General features: G+C 50.5%; 1 protein-coding gene across 1 annotated transcript; it reads left to right on the top strand.

Annotated features, from left to right (window-relative positions):
• The first annotated feature begins 1478 nt into the window (after positions 1 to 1478).
• RPIA (ribose 5-phosphate isomerase A) lies at positions 1479 to 18749 on the top strand. Its single transcript, XM_075092181.1, has 9 exons — positions 1479 to 1750; positions 7130 to 7190; positions 9079 to 9134; positions 12265 to 12324; positions 12970 to 13034; positions 13358 to 13426; positions 13921 to 14062; positions 15277 to 15376; positions 17545 to 18749. The coding sequence occupies exons 1-9, from the start codon at positions 1565 to 1567 to the stop codon at positions 17640 to 17642; spliced, it is 837 nt and encodes a 278-aa protein (XP_074948282.1). The 5' UTR covers positions 1479 to 1564; the 3' UTR covers positions 17643 to 18749.
• Positions 18750 to 21561: the final 2812 nt, after the last annotated feature.

A 21561-nucleotide genomic window follows, 5' to 3' on the forward strand; every position in this document is an offset into this window, starting at 1 on the left:
CCTGGAGAGAAACTGTGCGTGGCCTTAACGTGGCTCCCAGGTCTGAAATGCTGCTGCAGAAGCACTTGGGAGATTGATTGGCCTCTCGAATATTTTTCACAAATGCTTTCAGCAGATGCTAACCCAGGATAGAGGGGGAAAAAAGATGGGAGAAAAAAAAAAGACACTACGTGCTCCAGAAAACCTCCATCAGGTTTTATCATGACCCTCCTGCGGGTTGATAGTAGCGGTGTCAGACGACCAGCATCTTTATTCATGTCCATGTTAGATCACAGAATCACAGAAAGGTTTGGGTTGGGAGGGACCTTTAGATGTCGTCTAGCCCAACCTCCCTGCAGTGAGCAGGGACATCCCCAACCAGATCAGGTCGCTCAGAGCCCCATCCAACCTGACCTGGAATGTTTCCAGGGATGGGGCATCAACCACCTCCCTGGGCAACCTGGGCCACGGTTTCACCACCTTCATTGTAAAAAATTCTTTCCTTATATCCAGTCTGAATCTCCCCTCCTTTAGTTTAAAACCATCACCCCTTGTCCTGTCACAACAGGCCTTGCTAGAGGTTGCCCCCATCCTTCCTAGAGTCCCCCTTTAAGCACTGGAAGGCTGCAATAAGGTCTCCCCGCAGCCTTCTCTTCTCCAGGCTGAACCACCCCAACTCTCCCTGCCTGGCCTCACAGCAGAGGGGCTCCAGCCCTCGGAGCATTTCTGTGCCCCCTCTGGCCCTGCTCCAACAGCTCCATGTCCTTCCCGTGCTGAGGAGCCCCGAGCTGGAGGCGGCGCTGCAGGGGGGTCTCACAGAGCGGGGCAGAGGGGCAGGACCCCCTCCCTCGCCCGGCTGCCCGCGCTGCTGGGGATGCGGCCCAGGGCATGGTTGGCTTTCTGGGCTGCGAGCGCACATTGTTGGCTCACGTCCAGCTTTTCATCTACCAGCACCCCCAAGTCCTTCTCCGCAGGGCTGCTCTCCATCCCCCCACCCCCCAGCCTGTGCTGATACAGGGGATTGCCCCGACCCATGTGCAGGACCTTGCACTTGGCCTCGTTGAACCTCACGAGGTGCTCACAGGCCCACTTCCCTGGCTTGTTCCCACTCGTGAGTCCTGCAACGCAGCGTCGCTCCCAGCTTCGTGCTACGAAGTCTGAGTACAAGTCCGGGAAAGGGGCTCTTCCTTACACCCTCTGGAAGCCCCGGCAGAGCTCCGGTAAGCCCCGATCCGAGCTCACCCCGCTGCCCAGCCCCCTGCAGCGGCTGCCCCCGCCACCCTCCCTCCTCCCCCAGCACTTGCAGGTGGAGCATTTCCCATTCCCGGGAAAGCCTCGACCCCCGCATGCCGGGCCCGCCCGCTGTGCCGCTGTGCCGCGGCCGGACCTCGCCACCCCGGGCGCCCCCCGGTGCCGCCGGCCGGGCGCGGCGGGCGGGCCCGGCCGTGCATTGTGGGAGCTGTAGTTGGCGGCTCGCAGCACTACAAGTCCCAGCCTCCCCGAGGAGGAGGAGGAGGAAGGGAGCCGGCCCGTCCTAGGCCTGCAGCCCGTGCGGGAGAGCCCCCCGGGGGCGGGCCGCGGCGGCATGCGGCTCCCCGGCCGGCTCGGCCCGCTCCGCAGCAGGGCGCTGGCTGCCCGGCCGCCGGGGAGGCTGCGAGCGGGGCCGGCGGCGGCGGGGAGGCGCGCCTTGGCCCGCGGGCGGCTCGGCGGCACCATGGCAGAGGAGGCCAAGCGGCTGGCAGCCTGCGCGGCGGTGGACAAGCACGTCCAGGTGAGGCAGCGCGGACCCCAGCCCTGCTCGGGTGCAGGGACGGACCCCGGGGTGCACGGAGCGGCCGTGGGGTGCAGGGACCCTCAATGCACGGAGCGGCCGTGGGGTGCAGGGACGGACCCCGGGGTGCACGGAGCGTCCGTGGGGTGCAGGGACGGACCCCGGGTTGCACGGAGCGGCCGTGAGGTGCGGGGACCCCCAATGCACGGAGCGTCCGTGGGGTGCAGGGATGGACCCCAGTGCATGGAGCAGCCATGGGGTGCACAGAGTCCCCCCAATGTACCGAGGGGCCACAGGGTGCAGGGAAGGACCCTGTCGTGTACGGCATGGCTCCGGGGTGCAGGGACACACACCCCCACCCCCCCCAGTGCACGGAGTGGCCATGGGGTGTATGAGGGCTCCCAATGCACGTCTGGGCTTTGGGTTGCACAGACCCCTCCAGTGCACGGAGCAGCCCCGGTGTGCACACACGGGTTGTGGAGTACACGGACCCCTTGCTCCCTCTCCCCGGACCCCCCAAGCGCTGAGGGTCCCGGAATGCATGGAGGGACCCTGGGGCGCATGGACAGGCGCTGCCGAGCCTCTTCCTCCTTGGCTTTGGACCGCGCTCCTTTAGCCTGGAGAGAAGGGAGAAAACTACTTTTCCCTTCTGGTCTCTGCGCTCGCCCAGCGCACGCCTCCCAGGCAGCGGCTCCGTGCCTTGCCCGGCTCAGCACGCTGCACCCCGAGTTTGGGGTAATGGCTTGCACCTCACTGCGCACCGGTTTGTGAGCTGGGCTGCGGTGGGAGTTCAGGCTAACGCCATGTCCTGCTCCTTTCTCCAAGTCCTGGGTGCTCGGCTGCTGCATCCTGTTTCAGAGCACCCAAGCAAGAAGCAACAGCCTCTAATCAGGGGGTCGTGTCCTGTCCCCTGCAGGGAGGGAAACGCGGCAAAGGGCTTTAATCAACCCGTTGAAGGTCAAATAGGGCTGGAGCTGCTTGGTGTTTGGCACAGTCTGATTGTGAACGCTTGGAAGATCAACGGTTAAAGTCACGCAGTGGTTTATCGCAATGTTTGCTCTGCAAGCCCTTTTGCAACAGCAGTGATGAAACGGTCCTAGAGTTGCTGCCAAGAAGGTAGATGTTAGCAGTTGGGGGGGAAAAAATTCCCTTATCTTTCTTGCTCCCACCCTGCTGGGTTCGTGACTTGAGGTTCAGTTGCTGATGGCTTCGCTTATGTCCTGTTAATGTTTACTTCTTTTCCAGCCTCTCCTTCCTCTGAACAGTCTGAACCTGCCTGCAGAGAGCACAGCCACGTGCTGTGTGAGACTTAGCCCCCTGCCAGGCCAGCGCGCTCAAAAGCAGTCTGTGGGGTGGGGGGAGCCTGGGGGATGCACCAGCAATTGCGTAAAAAACTCCTTTCTTACCCAAAGCAAGCCCCAAAGTTGTGCACTGAGGGGCTGCACGAGGAAGGACTTTGGAGCCGAGGCAGGACTGCTGCTGCGGGTCGTCACGAGCTGGGCGCGCCTTTGATTTGGGCTGAAACGCGACTCTTAATTTTGGACTTTTCCTAGGTGAAATAGCAGGCCTTTGCGCTGTTTTATGGTCAAGCAAACTTGGGATGATGTTTCTAGTCACGACCCAGCTGATTAAAGTTTGGGGCCTGGCTAGTGAGGCTGACTAAGTAAAACACGCAGTGGCCAGGGTAACGCTGCAACGCTTGCTGCGCAGGTTGGCTTGAAGCAATGGTGGAGAAGCAGGTTAGAGTCGCCGCCAAGGAGCCAAATGGCCTCGGCTGTCAGACAAAACCTGTCTTCCCTTCAGCTTGTGCTGGGAAGGTGCAGCTGCTGTTTGTAACGGATGGTTTTGTGTTTGGCCGTTAGAGCTATTGCTGTTAACAGAGGGAGTAACGTGATCTCTGAAAGCAAAGCTGCAGGCTCCCTCCCTTGCACGGCAGGGACGTGTGGGAGACGCCACTGACTTCAGGGCTTGGTTATGCTGGACAAGTCTCTTCTGCTTACCTGTGCCATGAACTTGTGGCACCAGGGGCTTGGTACCGGTACTAAATCAGGCTCCTTGCTTGGCATCCTCCTTCACGTCCATCCTTATCTGTGCCAGTACAGCAGCTTCTCCTGCGGCTTGCAGCAGATATAACCCTGGGGGTCGGTGTGGGGATTAGGAGAGGAGAACTCTTTTTTTCCTTATTTTTTTTTATATTTAAAGCCAGATCGGTGTGTTTACCCACAGCACTTGTTCCTGGGCAGCTGTAGGGACAGAGTCCTCCAGTACTGGAGCAGACCCTGAGATGACCAACCTCAGAAGCCGTGGTGCCGTGACGGCTGGCAGAGAGGGCTGGCACGTGGCTCGGGGCTTTAGGGCCCTAAGCTGCTTGGGGAGAGCTGGCTTTGCATTTATACAGTGCCTCCAAAGGCAGGCCCTGTTAGCGTCTCCATTAGAAATGAAAAGATGGGCAAGAGCTGTAGGTCCTGCTGCGCAGAGGGCTGAAGATTAAGAAGAGGAAGCTTCAGTCTTTGCACTGTATTTAACTCCTGCTCTTTGCCCATGTAAATTGTAGTCTTGGAAACTTAGGCTGGACCAGCCAGCCCGTGTGGTGCTGCCGATACCCACTCAATGTGTGCTGCCTTGTCGGCATCTGTAACGTTGGGCAGCGTCTCCAGGCCCTTGGGGTAGCGGAGAAAACGCTGTGGTTGCTGCTCGTGCTTGTGCTGCTCTGCTCGTGGAGTCCACATACGGGTCCTCAGCTGTGCTGTGGCTCAGAGCCTTGGTTTTGTTTGCTGGGGTTTTAGCAAACAATCTGAAATGTCTTTTTTTTTTTTTTTTTTTTTCCTTTGGTTTTTTTTTTTTTGCATGGGGTGCTGCTCCTCCGTGCTGTGAGCTGGGCCTGCCCCTTGCACACTGACCTCATGGTCTGCTTCTCACCCATGTTTGCCCTGCCTGTTTTTAAAAGGGAATGTTTTTCGGCTGGGTTTGCCCCTGGTCTGGCTGGGGTTGGAGCTGAGGAGGGAGAGGTGGGAGCTGAGGTAAGGCAGGGGTTGTGACAGCACCAGTTTAGACTGGCTTCAACCATTTTTCTGGGAAACCCACTTAGCCCAAGGTCTTTCCACCGCTTCACCACTCATCACTGATAAATGCCTTCAAGTTTATTTCCAGCGGTGGGCTGGGACCCTTGTAAGCTCTTCCCACTTCATTACAGTGGAGTGGCTGATGCTGGGTGTTTCCCCATCCCTTTAGGGCATCCAGCTGTTCCGAGAAGCTGTCCCGCCCTATAGAAATGAGGGCAAAGAGAAGAAACAGCCTCTTCCCAGGTCGAAACAATTCTCTTGGGAACACCAGTACTGCCTGTGTCTTGCCAGCCTCCGTGCAGCTTTGCTTGCCCCTTCCTTGGCTGGCCACGCTTGGCTCTGCCTGCTGGGCAGGTGAAACCGAGAAACCTCGGGAGCTATTGGGTTTCTGCTGGCAGCGTTGCAGGCGTGCAGCTGCGATCGGTGCCTTCCACGTCTTTTGCAGAGTCACAGTGATTAGTGAAGGTTGGCATATAAACTGAGTCTCTGGTATGTGTACTGGGTTTTGGAGAACTTTTGGGTTTTTAAGCTTTTAACCTGCAGAAGCAAGGGAAATCACTAATCCTAGGGGAGCATGACCTGTCTTGAGCTCCACCTTTCCAGGCAAGTTTGTGTTCCAGGAAGATTTCAGATGGTTGAAATGCTGCAGGTGTGGCTTTTTCAACAGCTGCTGAACTCTGGATTTGCTGCGCATGGAGAAGGAGCTCCAGACCTGTCTAACGTCCAAGAGATAATGCACAACAACTCTGTGCCTGCATCTCTGTCTGGGTTCAAGTCTTTCTTGTCTGAAGTCTCTGTAGGGATATTGGGCCTCCTTAAGTCGTTTTACGCTTTGGATCCCATCCAAAAAAGGGGAAGTACATTGAAAATTGGAAGTGTGCAAGGGGCTGCACGTAGCTTTCCATGGGTGGGAGACTGAGCTGATAATAAACAGAGTTACATCGCAGAACATCCTTTTTTGGAGGTAACACAGTCGCACCCTTAGTGCAGTCCACCCCTAGTCTGCAGCACCTTTTAGAAGTGTGTCTGTATTACTGATGAGGCAGTAGCAATCCTCCTTAAACCAGACCATAAGCAGAGAAAGGCCAGGGCTGAGCTGTGGTTAAACTATGATCGTCTTCAGCATACCCTGCCAGGCTCACCCATCTTTCAAGTGAGTTGCTGGACTCTCATATAGACAGTTATATACTCCATTTTGGAGGGCATTTTTTATTAGACTCCAGAAACTGCTGCTGTGCTCTTTGCTTTGGCCGCCAGTACATCCGTACTGTTTACTAACAATACCGTTGGCACCAAACCCATGCTTTTACTGTGTGGCTTCCGCGGGAGATGTTATCTTGAGGTTGTTTCAGCTTCTTCCTTTGTGGTATTGTCTGAAGCTCCCAGCTTTCCGGCAGGAGCGGGTGCATGGAGTGCCAGCAACCAGCAGTGAGTGTGCATTGAACACCCTGAGAGTCAGACTGTGCTGGTATTTAGTAAGCACATGTCCTGTAAGGAGAGGGTGAGTTGCTTAGAATCCCTTAGCAGCAGGCAGTGGTTGTGCCCTTGCTAGTGTGGTGTGTTCTTTTCCTTGCCTACAGTGTGCTAAGATGGCGTGTGTCAGTGTGCATCTCTGGGCAAGGTTCCTCTTGCGTGTGTTTATAATGTCGGGTCTACCGGTGTCCTGGTTTAGCCCCAGTCAGCAACTAAACACCACGCAGCCGCTCGCTCACTCCCCCCACCCCTGTGGGGAGGGGGAGAGAATGGGAAGGGCCAAAGTAAGAAAACTCGTGGGTTGAGATAAAAACAGTTTAATAATTACAATAAAACAGTAGTAATAATAATGAAAAGGAAAATAATGACAGAGAAAGAGAGGTGAAACCTTGGGAAGAGGGAAAAAAACCCCAAACCACAAGTGATGCAACCGCTCCCCACGTGCCGACCAACACCACCGGTCCCCGAGCCGTGATCGCTGCTTCCCCTGGCCAACTCCCCCAGTTAATATACTGGGCATGATGTCGTATGACATAGAACATCCCTTTGGCCAGTTTGGATCAGCTCTCGTGGCTGTGCCCCCTCCCCTCCCGGCTCCTTGTGCACCCGGCAGAGCTTGGGAAGCTGGAAAAGTCCTTGACTAGTGTGAGCACTACTTAGCACGAACCAAACCATCGGTGTGTTATCAACATTATTCTCATACTAAGCCCAAAATGCAGCACTGTGCCAGCTGCAGTGAAGAGAATTAACTCTATCCCAGCTAAAAGCAGGACAACTGGGAAAAGCGGACAGCCCTTGTGCCGAGCCCTCAGTAACAGCTCTCCTGTGTCTCTTTGATTTGCAGAACAATCAAGTTCTTGGGATTGGAAGTGGTTCTACGATTGTCCACGCAGTGCATCGATTAGGTAGGGTGCTCCCCTTCATGTTCCTCCCACTGCAGAAAATCCCCTTCTCTGGCTGTCCCAACTACTTGAAAACCACGCTAAATCATCGGGATGCTGACTTAGAGCTGATGCGTCAGGTCTGTTCGTTGAGGGCTGTGTCCTCCTTGAAGCTGAAGGTTAAAACCAAGTCTTGTGCTCCCAATTTATTGCATAGGGAGTCCCGAGGCGGTAACGATTTGCCACCTGTTCTCCCCATGCAGCCAGGCAAAGAGCTTTACTGGCATCCACCACAAACTGGAGCTAAATGCTTCCGTTCCCTTCCAACTCTGCCCAGTCCTAACTTGCTTTGTGGCTTTGGGCCATGCAGCTGCTCTGCTTCCATTAACCCATTTGTATGCGGCTGATGCTGCTTGTTCGCATCCACGTTATTCACATGGAGGGTCCTGCTGAGGTGTGATGAAAATGAGGAATGAAAAATCCAGCTGTATTTTTTTTTTTTAATATACCTTACAGCTAGGTTTGTCTGCTTGCCCCAGGTGCAAGTTTGCTCAAGGTGTGATTCAGAAAATTTCAGCAAAATATTTAAGTAAGGCATTTTGGCACAGTGAACGTGAGGGTAATTGTCCTCACGCCTCATTACAGAGAGTGGAGGGGTTTAAAGTTTCTTTTGCTGGCATTCTCAGCCCTAGGGCAGGTCTGCTTGAGGAGGTGCTGTACCTCATCCTGCTTCACTGTCCTTGGATGCAAAACAGAGCAGCCATGTGCGACAGGTCTGGAGTACAGCATCAGCCCTGTCGTTCCTGGGGGCCTTGCTTGGACACGGAGGGCGACTCTCGTTCGGAAGCAGAGTTCAGTGTGTCCCACCTGGGTGGCTCTGCGTGGCTGGGAAGTCACCTTGTGACCCCCAGCTCCCTTGGGCAGCACTGTCCCCAGCCCACGGGCGAGCGGGGCTGAGGTCTGAGCACAGCTCAGCGCTTCGCTTGGCAGGAAAACAGCACCCCATGCCGTGTGTATAATATAGTTATTTGTCTGGGAGCTGTGGTTCAGCTTCCTGGGTTTGGCTCAGTATTGCAACCACTCCCAACTCTAACACAGAATCAGCCTCCAAATAAATGAGTATAGTATTTAAGTGGAGTGCCTGTTCCAGGCTGCAAATTCAGACTTCTCGCGCCTACTGAACGCATTGGCACTGGGATGTGGGTCGTAACAACATACAGCCTCATGTATTGCATCTTCAGTCCTTTCAGCAGCAGCATTGCCTTGAAGCATGTAGCCCGTGTGTTTGCTGTGGTGTGAGAGCTGTTGCTCTCATGGGCCGTTGGCTTATGCCGAAGTATTGTAATTACTAAAACAACATTTTGTCTGTAATGATTTCGCAGTAATAGATTTTAGTCATTTGAGGTTAACCTGGGGGAGGAAATATTTCCTTCCATTTAATGGAATACTTTATTTTATTAGTCCTTTTCCTGCCATATATTTAAATGTTCTATAATAAATGAATGTGATGTCCCCAAGGCAACAAGCCAGAAAACCTTTCAGACAGCTGCTGAAGCTGTTTACAAGGAGCACAGCAAAACCTGTCTAATGGAGAGAGAGAGGGGAGTGGGGCTCACTTCCCAGGTGACGATTTGCTGACGAGGCTTCTCTGCTGCTGGAGACAGGAAGGTTAATGGCTCGTGGTGTCTTGGGCTGAGCCGGGGTGGGTGTGTAAACGTTTCTGACTGTAGAAACTGAGCAGGGTGGCACCTGTTTGCATTTTGAGCGTGACTGAGTTATTTGCAAGCCAAGCAAGTAATTGCAGTGATTCAAAGGGGCTCCTCTGGACTGAGATTTGTTAAAGTGAAAGTTGGTTTATTTTTATTCCTTCTGCAACGAACAAACCGAGGCTTCTGGCTTTTTTCCCCTACAGCCGAGCGGGTTAAACAGGAGAACCTGACGATTGTCTGCATCCCTACGTCTTTTCAGGTAAGCACTTTCCTCCTTTACTTTCTGCTAGTCCAAACACTCACTCAGGGGATCTTCCCTTTGGCTGCAGGAGGCAACCTCACCGCTTTCTGGACTGGCTTATCGCCGTGTGAGCACTGTGGTGAAAGAGGCTGTGATGCAGCCCGCGATGCAGCCCGCAGGTGGACCTCATGAAGCTGGTGGTGATGGTGCTGTGTTACGCTGACCTGAGCTGCAGGGACGCTGTAGAGCCAGGAGGCGTGCTTTGAACCAGTGTGGTAATGCTGGTTATGTCAGTGCTGGTGTGTGGCTTGGTCTGGATCCTGCTTGTAGAAGACTGCTGTTTAGTGGTGAACCAGACTCATAATGCAAAACTCATTGGAGGCACTTAGTCTCCTTTGATTCCTTATCAAGTCCTGAGAGCTGTAAAAATCACACTGCAAGCAATAGTAGCAAGCTCATGTGTTTCCAGGAGGAACTTAAAATGCATCAGCTGGCTTTTAAGCTGATTTCTCTTCTGCAATTTCTTATAATCTTTCCTTTGCTGCACAGCTTTTGCAGGGATTGGTTCATACCAAGCTAGCTGTTGAGAGGTTTGCTTGGAGAGGAAGAACGTGGCTTGGTGGTGAAACACAGAGCTGCGTGGGGAAGCTTCTGAGCTGCTTCCATGCCTTTAGGCAACTGGCTTTGGTCTCTCTGCCTCTGTTCCCTCAGAGGGGAAGGTGCTGTGGAGGAGCAGCTGTCACCTTGTCCCCTTTGGGCAGGGAGATGTGACATGATGGGGACCACCTGCAGGGTTTTCAAGGCTGGGTGGCACTGTCCTGGTCTAGAAATTGGGCATGCGTCCTTCCCATGGTCCTGGTGTGGACCTTGGGATTGTACTTTTGTCACAACTCTTTCACCGTTAGGACAATCAAGCAGTGAGGCAGCCTGTGCGGAGTCCGTCCTTTGAGGTTTTCAAGACCTGTGTGGGTAAAGCCCTGAGCAAAGTGGTAGCTGACCCTGCTTTGACCTGGAGGTTAGATAGAGACCAACCTGAATTACCCTAAAATCTTACAAAAACTTGGCATCCTCTTACCCTGCAGATCTTAAGTGTGAGTGTGGGACGATGGGATTCTCCCTTTTCCCAGCTGTTGCAAACAACCAGTGGCCAACTGGGGTATAATACAGGCTGCTGCAAAGGGCAAAAAATAAAAAACTATTTTTTTTTTTTTTCTTTTTTTAACCTATATCACTACTTCTGTGGCATATGTAGACTGAGGTGAGGGTCTTTCTTTGATCTGTCTAAAATGGTCCCCACCCTGAGATACCATATCCCATTTTCACCTAGGAAAAGTCCTCTGAGTTCAGTCATTAGGTCTTACAGAAAATATTGATAAAGCTCTCGTAGTGAACATGGGCTGGAGCCTGTCCTGCCTTGAAACGTTTGGATAGTTCATGTAACTCTATAGAATTTCTTACCAGTAAAACAAAAACGTTGCTGTTAAAGGGAAGAGTTAGATCATACACCTGCAGGAGCCAAAATCCCCCAGAAACGGGGCTGCCTCGTATCTTTTGCAGTCTTAGACCCCAGCCAGTCCCAAGTGAAGCATTCCCAGGTCAGCAAAACAGCATCTTATTTTCGCTACGTACAGGTGTAAATGGCTGCCTGAGGTCACTGGCAAGGAAGAACTATTTCAGTGGCTTTTATTCTCCTCCCTTCCCCGTGGTCAGGTTGGGTTATTCCATCACCATCAGTAAAACTAGAGCCGGGGTAAGCATCTGTCCCTTGGCTTTTGCGTTGTTTCTTCTTTTCACCTGGACGTGTGCCGAGAGCACAGAGCGAGGCCCTTCTTGGCAAGTGCTGCGCAGTTACCGACGCTCCTCCCCCAGCTGCGGGAGCTTTGCTTTTGGTTCCCGCTGGTCTGCTCCCATCGCCTTGCAAGCAGAGAGCCTGAAAAGAGCCACCTCGTTTCCACACCGCTGACCCTGAGCCTGTTCAGGATCTGGCCTGCATGTGCAGCGCAATGTTCTTCAGAGCCTTCAGTGCCCAGATCCCCGATACCTCATTACCTGGACACCACGTAATGAATGTAAACCCACTGATTTTCATTCTCTTAATTTTGTGAGTTCTTAGGGCAATTCTAGTGCACAGATCAAGAACCCGCAGCCCATGGGTGTTAAGATTGCATGCTATGAATTGAACCATTTACCATGGCATTTCAGATCTCATTGCCAGGACTACCGCCTGCTTAGTTCTTAATGCTTCTGGGATGCCAATACATGTGACTATGCGCTTTGTTAGTGTTAGTGCGTAAAATTCAGGGCAATAAGTTGATCCAGGCTATTGCACTGGGGTTTCTTGGACTAGCTGCAGCATGGTAGGAAGTTCAGACTCGAGCAGTGTCCATGCAAGGAGGGTGTCTCACTCAGGTGATGATTTGTAACGCAGAAAATTCACCCAATTCCAAGTTCTGCAAGCTCGAACTCCTGTTTAAACTGACGGGCGGAGTGGAGGGTAGCTCCGGGTGCTCTGTGTTGTATTGCCACTAGAGGGAAATACACAGCCACTGCAGGAAAAGTAGATCCGAGCCACCAAACAGCTGTTTCAGGAGGCTTCCCACACTTTTTCCATGAGTTGTGCTTTCCTTTTTTGCCTTTTTGTTTGGTTTATTCCAATATGAAAAATATTTTCATTGTTGGTCCCACATTGTTATGGTGTAAACATTTAATTTTCTTGCTCCCATTTTTCAGCCAAAGGAAATCGGAGGGGCTGGATGGGTGTGAGGGAGAACGATGTCCAAGCTGAAAGAACATGGGACTCAAAAATCCCATATCTGCTGCAATGCTTAGATACAAGTGGTTCCCACCAAGCTGATGGGGCCTCCTGCTGTGTAGTACAGAGACCTGGACCCAGGAGCACCACATGAGCATTTTAGTTCGAATCAGCAGCAGGGTTTTCTTTTGATTACAATAATCTGGTCTGAAAGCATTGTTTTCTCCTTGCCATGTGTTCCCACCGTTGGCTGCTGCCTCTCCACCAGCTCAGGGTGGAGCAGTGGAGGTCTCCCAGGGAGACTCCACCCGTGTCGCAGCCATGGGAATGATGCCACGAGTCCGTTTTCCTTTCCTGCCGCCAGTAAATGGTGTTTGCTGTCTTCTTGTTACACAGGCCCGTCAGCTGATCCTGCAGAACGGCTTAACGCTAAGTGACTTGGACCGACATCCAGAGGTGAGTGGGACCAGGGAGGTGAGACCTCACCTGACCTTCCTGTAATCTGGTCCTTCATAAACCATCAGGCTCCTTTGTCCTCCCCTGAGGATGAGAGTTTAGGCAGCCACACTGCTGAACATGAGCAAGAGTTAGCTTAGTTTATTTTTTTTTCCCCAAGCCTTAGTCTCGTCTTAGTGCTTGTCCCTTTAGATGGCGGATAGGCTGCCGAGTTATGTTTCCTCCAAGTGTTTGGCACCTCTTGCAGGCTGAGGCTTGATGGCCTGAGATGGGAACATGACATTGCTGAAGTGTTGCGACCAAGATTTTCCCCAGGAGCCGCCCACCCCTTAGGTGACAATGCTTGAGGCTGAAATGATGTGCCTTGAAGGCTAGAAGTTGGTTTTGGTATTTCTTTCTCCTGCTCTCACATGCCTGTGGTTTAGCTTGGGCCGGTAGGCTCAGGTGGCTGATCCAGTGCTCGTCTCTGGCAAGACTGGCATCAAGATGGTCCCAACTAAACCACATGTTTTGGTTTAGCTTTTCGCTGAACCAAACATCTTCGGCTGCTGCTTGGGACCTGACACCCTCCCGAGCTGTGCCAAGAGCAGCGCCTTCATGTTGCATGGGTGAGGTTTCCACACCAAGTTTCTCCTCTTCCTACAGCTTGATGTCGCCATCGATGGCGCGGATGAAGTGGACTCTGACCTCAACCTTATCAAAGGTGGCGGGTGAGCCTTGCTGCCCATCTGTCTGCGCGGCGCTGGTGACAGTGGCCTCTAAGCGTCCTTTTCTGGCTGCACGTGTCTCTGGGGGTGGGCTGGAGAGGCTGACGGGATCCTGTGCGGGGCTGTGCGTGCACCTGCAGTGGGAGATGGCTCCTGACCAAGAGCGGGTGCAGGGGACAAGGGGCTGAAGTGATGGGGCTGGGGAAAGAGTTGTGGCATGGGGCAACAGGAGCACCAAAACCAGCAAGAATGTGGTGGAGGGGATGGGCTTTAGGACCATCAGCCTGTTTTCTGATCTTTATAATTTTTTTCTTTCCCCCTTGCAGTGGTTGCTTGACGCAGGAGAAGATAGTTGCAGGATATGCAAAATGCTTCATTGTTATTGCTGATTACAGGTAAAAATACTACTATTCATTATACTTCTCTGTCTCATGGGAGTATTCGGTTGTCTTAGGCCATTATTGTCCTTCCAGGGGATCAGGGAGCAAGAATAGGTGGAAATGAGCCTGACTCCCCGTGCTTCAGCAATTCAGTTTAGCTTTTTTTCTTGATTTTCAACCTAGCAAGCCTCCTTCGGAGTCAGCAGAGCCTGTGGGGAAATGGCTGCTCTGCTCTTTGAGCTCAGTGATTGTCAGCAGGGAATAAATTTCCCCTCCTGTATGTACAGCCGCAGGGCTGTAGAAAAAAGCAACTCATGTCCACCTTGTCCAAAACAGGTCAAAACAGGGTTTATGAGCGAATAGAGCATCGTGCATTAAATTCTTCCTACACGTGTGCACATGTGAACTGACTGCTGTGCCTGAGGGGTTTGCAAGAGGTAATGTGATAATGTTAGTGGTGTTAGTAATGCAACGTCTGATGCTAATCCCACCTCAAACTGTGCCCTCAGGAAAAAATCAAAGAGCCTTGGGGAGCAATGGAAGAAGGGAATTCCTATTGAAGTCATCCCCATGGCTTATGTCCCCGTCACCAGAGCCCTGACCAAAAACTTTGGAGGCAGTGCGGAGCTGCGGATGGCTGTTAGCAAAGCGGTACGTGTCCCTGAGGAGCCGCCTGAACGTGGGCAAACGGAGGACCAGAGGTCTGGCCTTTCATCTAATTAAATCTGGGCTTTCACTCCTGCAAGTGGCATCTTGTGTAATTCCTCCTAATTATACTTTGGTTAATGAACTGTGTGTTTAGGTGTTCAGCCTGCTCGTGGAAATTCTCTCTGGCTTATGTCTCCTAAAGCAAGCATCCCTGAGCAGGGAGAGGAGGGGTTGCCAGCCCAGGTCTGACCCGCTGCTCTGCGGGGATATTGTAGGGCTGGAGGGCGGTCTGCGTTGCCAAACAGAGGCTTGGGTTGGGGGGCAGTTTACGGTCCGTCCCAGCCTCCTCTGTACCACACAGAGCCAAACTAAATTAAAACTGAAACTGCTTTGCCTCCGCCGCCACTGTCCTATCCTGACTTGGGCAGCAGGGCTTTGCCAGGCCACGTTGCATGGCAGGGGAAGGAGGAGTCTGCAGTAATGGCTGGACTTAATGCCTAAAGGCCGAATGCTTGTTTTTAATGTGTCTAATCCCAAGAGGCTGTAGAGACTGCATTCGGGTGCCTGAGAAGAGCAAACTAGTCGTTCCGTTCTCTGAACTTGAGACCAGCCTCGCTCAGGGAATGCACTGCTCCGACACGAGCCGTGTCCTTGGAGGATGCCGGTCCCTCATGGCACATGTGGTTGCACACCCTGCTCAGCGCTGCTGAAACGCCTTGTCCGCAGCCCCGGCTGTCTCTGCTCTGTTGAAAGGATCCAATTGCTCCTTCTGTTGGGCTTGAGAGAGTGCTGGGAACATCTGGGATGCTGAAGGCCAGCAAGTCTTCAACTCCAAAACCTCCCCATGGCAGCCAGCAGCACGCTTTTATCACTGGGGTGGAGGCATCTTGTTTTGGCTTTAATTGCCTGTAATAGCCTTTTTAGGACATTAATGTAGCTTTACTCTTGTGAAAAGGATCCCCTGTTGCAGTGATGAAGTTGCACTGTTGTTTCCAGCTTCTGCATGATTATTTGTACGCCAGAGAATGAGGAACGAGCAGTTACCTTGGGCAGTGGCTTTACTTACAGGCTTATTGTGGACTGCCCTGATTTACTTGAATGATGACTCTGAACTGTTGCAGCAGGGGCGGCTGCTCCCGGCGAGAGGCTGTGACAGTCCCTGGCTGTGCTCATTAGACAAGGAGCTCACAGTGCTGGCATATGTGTTTGATTCCCAGGGCCCCGTGGTGACGGACAATGGAAACTTCATCCTGGACTGGAAGTTTGACGAGGTTCATGAATGGAGTAAAGTTAACACTGCTATAAAAATGATACCAGGTAATGTCTGTGATTATTAAAAAAAAAAAAGCAAAAGCTGGCTAAGGCTTGGTCTGTGCTAGAGAATAACCCTGACTGTGGGAGCTCTCCCCTGGCTAGGAGGAAATGCGTGTGTGTTTACTGCCTTCTTATGGGTCCATACATTTCTTTCTATTCGAGACATCTATCAGCTGAATTAGTACAACTGTACCCAAATGGCATCCCCGTATGGTGGTGAAAACCTGGGGTGATGCCGGGTGACTTCTGATACTGTTTTCCATTAGATATGCAAATCCTGTGCTCTTTCTTACTCTCCTTGTGCCCTTTTAGAGAGGGGCTTTTAATGGAAACACTGGTGGACCCTAGAGCAAGGGTTTGCACTGGGTTACAGCATTTTCAAGAAGCTGCTTACAGCTCTGCATCCCATTACGACTGCGTAGTCCTACGGGCTCACCTTGCTGTGAGGGTGCAGCATATCCTAGCTATTGCTGCAGCTATTGCCGTGCAGGAGAGAAGCAGCGGCCAATTCCACTGCAGACAAAACAGCCTCTCTGCAAGGACTCCTGCCTTGCATGAAACCTGCTGCCCAGGCCAGAGCTGCTTCTGGGTGATCCAGGTCTGTCCGGTGGCAGCAGCGCTGGCTGGACTTCAGTGAAGCAGCAGATAGACTGGCTCAACCACACCTGGATACCTTGTCTGGTTATTTTGGCAAAGTCTGCTCTTAAATCTGGTCAGCTTATTGTTGTATCTTTAATCTTTGAGTTTATCCCAGATACCTGCTTGCCCCCGAAGTCCATAACGCAGCTGCCTTCACTGACCATGTGTTGTCAGAGCATGCAGGAACAGGTTGGAATCCCATTGCAGAAACCCCGACATCCCCACGAAGTGGCAATATATTGTCCTGGCACCTTGATTAAAACACAAGCTGAGGCAGAGGCTGCGGGTGTAGGCCGGGTGAAGAGTTGCCAGTAACTTCTAGTTGCTTCTGGTCAATGGCTTTGCTTCCCTCAGTGCTGCCTAGAAGGCTGATTTACTGAAAATACACCCATTTTCTTTTTTCCTACTTTAGGAGCAAACTGTTAGGATGCTACCTCTGCCTTGCTTGTCCTGGTGTCTTTGCAGCCTGCTTACCTGGCACTTTCTTGCAGCCAGCAGTAGATATGGCAGGTTTGGACCTTCAGCAGGAGCAGATCTAAATGAACCAGCGACTGATGTAAATGAACTGGTGTCCACAGCTGGTCTGGGCTGTCCCTGGTGCAGCACTCTGTATCCTGATGTGGTTGCTGCCCGTGGCTGTCCGAATGTCTATCGTTAGAGCTGTTTCTGTGCAAGAGAGAAACAGTGGTTGGTTATGCTGTTTGTGAACAAAACAGCCTCTCCGCAAGGTTGTCTTCCTTTTATCTCTTGTGGTCAAGAGATGAAGGGGTAAATTAAGTGATGGTACCTGCTCCATCATGTTGGTATGGAGATAGTCTCTGCACCATTTGCTGCTCAGAAATGGGCTTGCTAAGGGGAGAAGAGCATCTTCACTACCCAAAAGTGGATGAGCAGAACTGTTAAAGCCTGAACACAGTGGTGATAGCAGGGCTCTGGCCACTTCGTGCTTGTGTTAGGGCTTGTCCTCCATTTCTTTCCACCTTCCTGGCTGTGGCTCTGTGATCACTGTGAAGTTAGGAGCACCCCATAATTAAATGCAACCAAAAGTATATTTGCAAACAAGCTACAAATTGCAGAGGTTGCATCAGTTCTGCTGTGTCTTAACACTTGTTCAAACGTTATCCAGGCGTTCTCTAACAGGATAGGTTTTTAGATGCATTTAATGGCAGAGTGAGTTAAGCCTGGGGCTGTGTGTAGCTTCCTCTTCTCCTGTGGGTCGTCAGGTGGCTGAAAAAGCCACGCTCGTGATTATGTCAGTGTAACGGTGGTGGCCGGGAGGCTGTGAATGTTGTGGGGAGCTTTGGGAGTTGTTTCTCACTCTGGGGAGAGTTTCTTCTGGGGTGGCCACATGGAAAAGACTTTCTGGAGGCTCCCTGTGTGGCTGATGCAACGTCACCCAGGTTGGATACCTCTTTCCAAGCCTCCGATGGAGACATTAGCGTCTTTTAATGAACAAAACCATGGTCAGAGCAGAGGATTCAAGTAATGGAGTGGCTCTGGCGTTAACTGGCATGTGACTCCTTGTTCCCCAGGTGTTGTAGAGACGGGACTCTTCATTGACATGGCAGAGGTGGTGTACTTCGGCATGGAGGACGGCTCGGTCAGCGTGCGGGAGAAGCAGCCTCGCTGACACCAGCACACTGCCTGCTCTGCTTCGCCTTCGGCCAGTTTGATTCAGCTGTTGTAACGGTGCCAACCTGACGTTTTGCCTTAACGAGCAGTGGTTATCGCAGAAGACGGATGGGAAGTTGATCAGAATCCGCTGATGTGATACTGAATGTCTTTTTTTAAAAACAACAAAAACAATTATATTCTATTTCTATATATATATATTTTTACTTTACAGGAATGTTGTCTTTTTTTAAAGAATCATTTAAACAAGTTGCTTTAACCTTTTATTTTATTTTCTAAGAAATACTTACCAAAAAGAATATTCCTTGTTTTGGGGGTTGTTTTTAGTTTTGTTTTGGTTTTTTTTTCCTTTTTCGAACAGAACTTGAACCCTTCTGGTTGCTCAGAGTGCTTAGTGACTGAGGTGAGAAATACAATCCTAATGCATCCTTCACCACCCTGACTAGGAGGGTGGTGCACGCAATGGGAACGCATCCAGTCGGGACCTACCGATGCCTTATTTGGAACCTTTTTGGTCCACTATTTTATGCCTTTTAATTTTCTATACCACTGTTTTTTAATAGTTCAGGATGTCTAGTTGTCCTCTGTGCACATGACAATTCTCTGAGCCTAGGGTGGTCTCTACATCCCTCTGCCTGGGACATTAATAAGGGCCTTTTCTGGGCCTCTGTATGGAGATGATCATCCTTTGAGCCAAATTCTGCTCTCCATTAATTCAGTACCTCTGATTAAAGTCTGTTCCTGTAGCTGGAGATGTTTGGAACTTCATCCTTGTAAACCGAGAGCAGGACTGGGTCCTTGATGAAGTTTACAGAAGCATATTTGAACAGCTCAGGGCAGGATGGAATACTGTTCAGTGGCAAATGATTTGATTTGGAATGAAGGTTAATTATCACCCCTGGCAGCTGGTTGATTTGTGGAAGGATAGGGCAGAACGCACAGGAAAACGGAGTCTTCCTGCCTAAATTTTTCCACATGTAGCAGGAGAGAGACACTCATTCAGTATCTTGTTCTCAGTGTATAGGTGCTTTGTGTGGTTCTGGTGTCAAAATGCAAGCCATCTCTTTGTGTTGTAGACACTGAAATAAAGAGCTGATATACCAGATTTGGTGGTAATTTTGGTTCTTAAAACAACTATCTTGTGAACAACAGGCCAGATCATCGTCAGGCTAACTTCTGCTGTCGTTTTCCCCGTACAAGGTCCCTTCACCCAGGCCAAATTCACACTCCTGCATTTGATTTCTCTTTCCTTAAGGTAAACATCTTATTTTAAATTAATCAGATTACCTAATCAACACTTGTTAGCTGTAGTGCTTGCTTTGTCACTGTCTTAAAATTTGCATGTCTGAAGCTTGCACATCTAAAATCTTTTTTTACAGAAAGGAGCTATTTTTACATCCTTAAATCTTGCCCTTCCTGCACATCTATTCTGTTAATTCTGAAGCACTTGTACTGAGCACACTGGCTGCGATCCAGCCAACAACTTGCTGGAAACACTGGAATATCTCTTCCCAGGAACCTGATGCTGCAGAAGCCATTCGCAAAACCCTCGTTCTTGCCCTGGGCTGTTTTCAGATGCGTCTTGGGCTCCTAATGTAATCCTAGATAAACAGAGAGCAATCAAGCAAAGCTTTGTGCCCAGGCGCCTTCTCACTCAGCATGCTTTTGGAAATGAGATTAGCAGGAGTGAATGTTTCTGTTGACTCTCCTCTGTCTCTCGAATCACACAGCTCCTTCTCAAAAAGCCAATAAAACCATTACTGCACCATTACTTTCTGGCTGTGGACCAGATAGTGATCTCATCCGGCTTTCTGTTTAGCAGGGGCTTGTTAAATCTAAGCCTGAAGGTGGCGGGTCTGACTCTTGAGCTTCTCTGGGTACTTGGGATGTAGGTAGGTGAGTGCTTTTGCAACAGATGCACCTGCTGGGCTGGGACTTCAAGTGGGTTTTGGGCTGTGGGTTACAGGTGCAGAATTTGCTGTCCTACAGAGATGGAATTAAAATCTCTGAAGTGCTGGAGAAAATTTGATGTCAAGCCGTTCTGGAGCCTTTGTGCACATTTCCTCTGTGTAAACTCCCCCAGCTCAGTCTTTCAGAGTCAGTAGATGGATTTTTGTGTTAAGTGTCTCTTAAGAAAGGTCTGGTCCTTTCCCTCAGAGGCTGCCAGGTTCCCCAGCCTGTCTTAACCATCCATATCTTTGCTGGCACGTGTGGGGCACATTTCAATGTGGTGCAGGGAGTCCGTCCCCTCCCGGCGTGGCTTTGGCGTGCCGTGGCTCTGCCCTGTCACCGACACAGCCTGCTTACGCCGATGCTTAGCTGCCTAGCCACGAGCGTGTCCGATGAAAATTAAGTGTACAGGCAATAGAGGTGTTTCTATTCCCTGGTCCTTGTTTTTCTAGACTATTGCCATTATCATTATGTAAGTTGTTTGGAGAGATAACAGTTTATAGGTGAGCCTGCCATGGTAGCCCTGCAGACGAGAGCAGGCACTGCAGGTACCCACGACTTCCCTTGATGGGGGCAGTTCAATTCAGCTGTGGCCACACAGTTGGGCTGCTCCCAACAGCTCTTGGGCTTGGGTTTGCTGAGTTCGATTTTAACACCTTGGCTGGTTTGTACTGTGGCATTTGCTTTGAACTTTCATTTTTCAAGGTGCTCTTCAAAACAGCCTTTAGAAACGGGGCTGCCGCCTCTGTCCCACCCTGCCCGCTTGCAGCGTGGGAAGAAGAGCAGGGACATATTTTTAGAAGACGGCATTGGAAAAAAAAGTATGAAAAGCAGGTGGAAGGTGTCCTTTTAAAGCCCAAGGCAGGACGGTTGAGGCTGTCTAAGGTGCATTCCTGCAGTGGGTCCTGTCACCCGATGCTAACCGCGGTGAGACAGTGCAGTCCATCTCCTGCATGCAAACCCTGGCGTCGCCTTGTGGGCCGTGCACAGCGGGTAATGCACAACTGATTTACCATTAGCGCTGAATTATGGATTAATTTGGCCCTGGAGAAAACAAATGTTTCAAGAACGAGTAACAGCAGCACTAAAATTAATGAGCAAGAGAGGTAATGAAAGACTAGTCCCATTCCAAAAAAATAAGCATTATAAATATAGTAAGAGAGTACTTGAGATTCAATTTAATTAACCTTTGGTTAGCAGGTTAAATAATTAAGCTGAATTAATTAAACTAAGTAGAAAGAAATTAAGTGTTTAGTTAAAGTGAATCACCCTGTTCTGTGTTACAAAACAACTATTACTATCCGTCAGGTTTTTATTATTGTCACTGTAGGATGGGATTTATGATCTGACATAATTATTGTTCTGAAAAATGTGACATAAAAAGAGGTGAAAATAATTAAGCAGGCAGCATAGAGGACACGTGCTCTGTGTATTAAACCAACTGATTATAGCCAAAGTGATGAGGAGAAACAAAGCATATTATAACCAGTGATAAAAATTAGCTGTAATGAATATTAGTAAGCTGTAATGAGTATTAATATATTTTAAACATAAAGCCAGATCCATTTTGTAACCAGATGGACTTAACCAAAAATTGTGTAGTGATGTTGGCTTTGGTCCAGCTGCACCAGAAGACAAGGAGGAAAAGGAAAGAAGTCCTCATTTTCAAAGTGATTTTGCAAACTTATCACGCCTTGTGAATCCTCCAAAACTTCTTTGCAGTTTTATTTACTCAGTACATCAGCAAATAGGTGACGTGTTGCAGACTGAAGATGAACTTAAAGACTTATAAACTGCCATTTTCTTGTACTGAAATCTTCTAAAACATATTCATTTCCCCTTCCAGTATCTGTAATGGGAGTTGTATCGTCCTGGTATCTCCATAACCCATCAGGATCAGAAGAGTTAAAAAGCCCCTATATAATTACAGAACTTGACAGGTCCACTATTTAGATATCTTGAATCTC

This window comes from Phalacrocorax aristotelis, chromosome 4 (genome assembly GCF_949628215.1).
Source record: "Phalacrocorax aristotelis chromosome 4, bGulAri2.1, whole genome shotgun sequence".
Taxonomy (NCBI): Eukaryota; Metazoa; Chordata; class Aves; order Suliformes; family Phalacrocoracidae; genus Phalacrocorax; species Phalacrocorax aristotelis.

Coding starts and splice junctions, on each gene's coding strand:
- RPIA (XM_075092181.1), top strand. CDS start 1,565: ATGCGGCTCCCCGGCCGGCTCGGCCCGCTCCGCAGCAGGGCGCTGGCT. Junction 1,751..7,129: donor CGGTGGACAAGCACGTCCAG/GTGAGGCAGCGC, acceptor TTTGATTTGCAG/AACAATCAAGTTCTTGGGAT. Junction 12,325..12,969: donor ACTTGGACCGACATCCAGAG/GTGAGTGGGACC, acceptor CTCTTCCTACAG/CTTGATGTCGCCATCGATGG.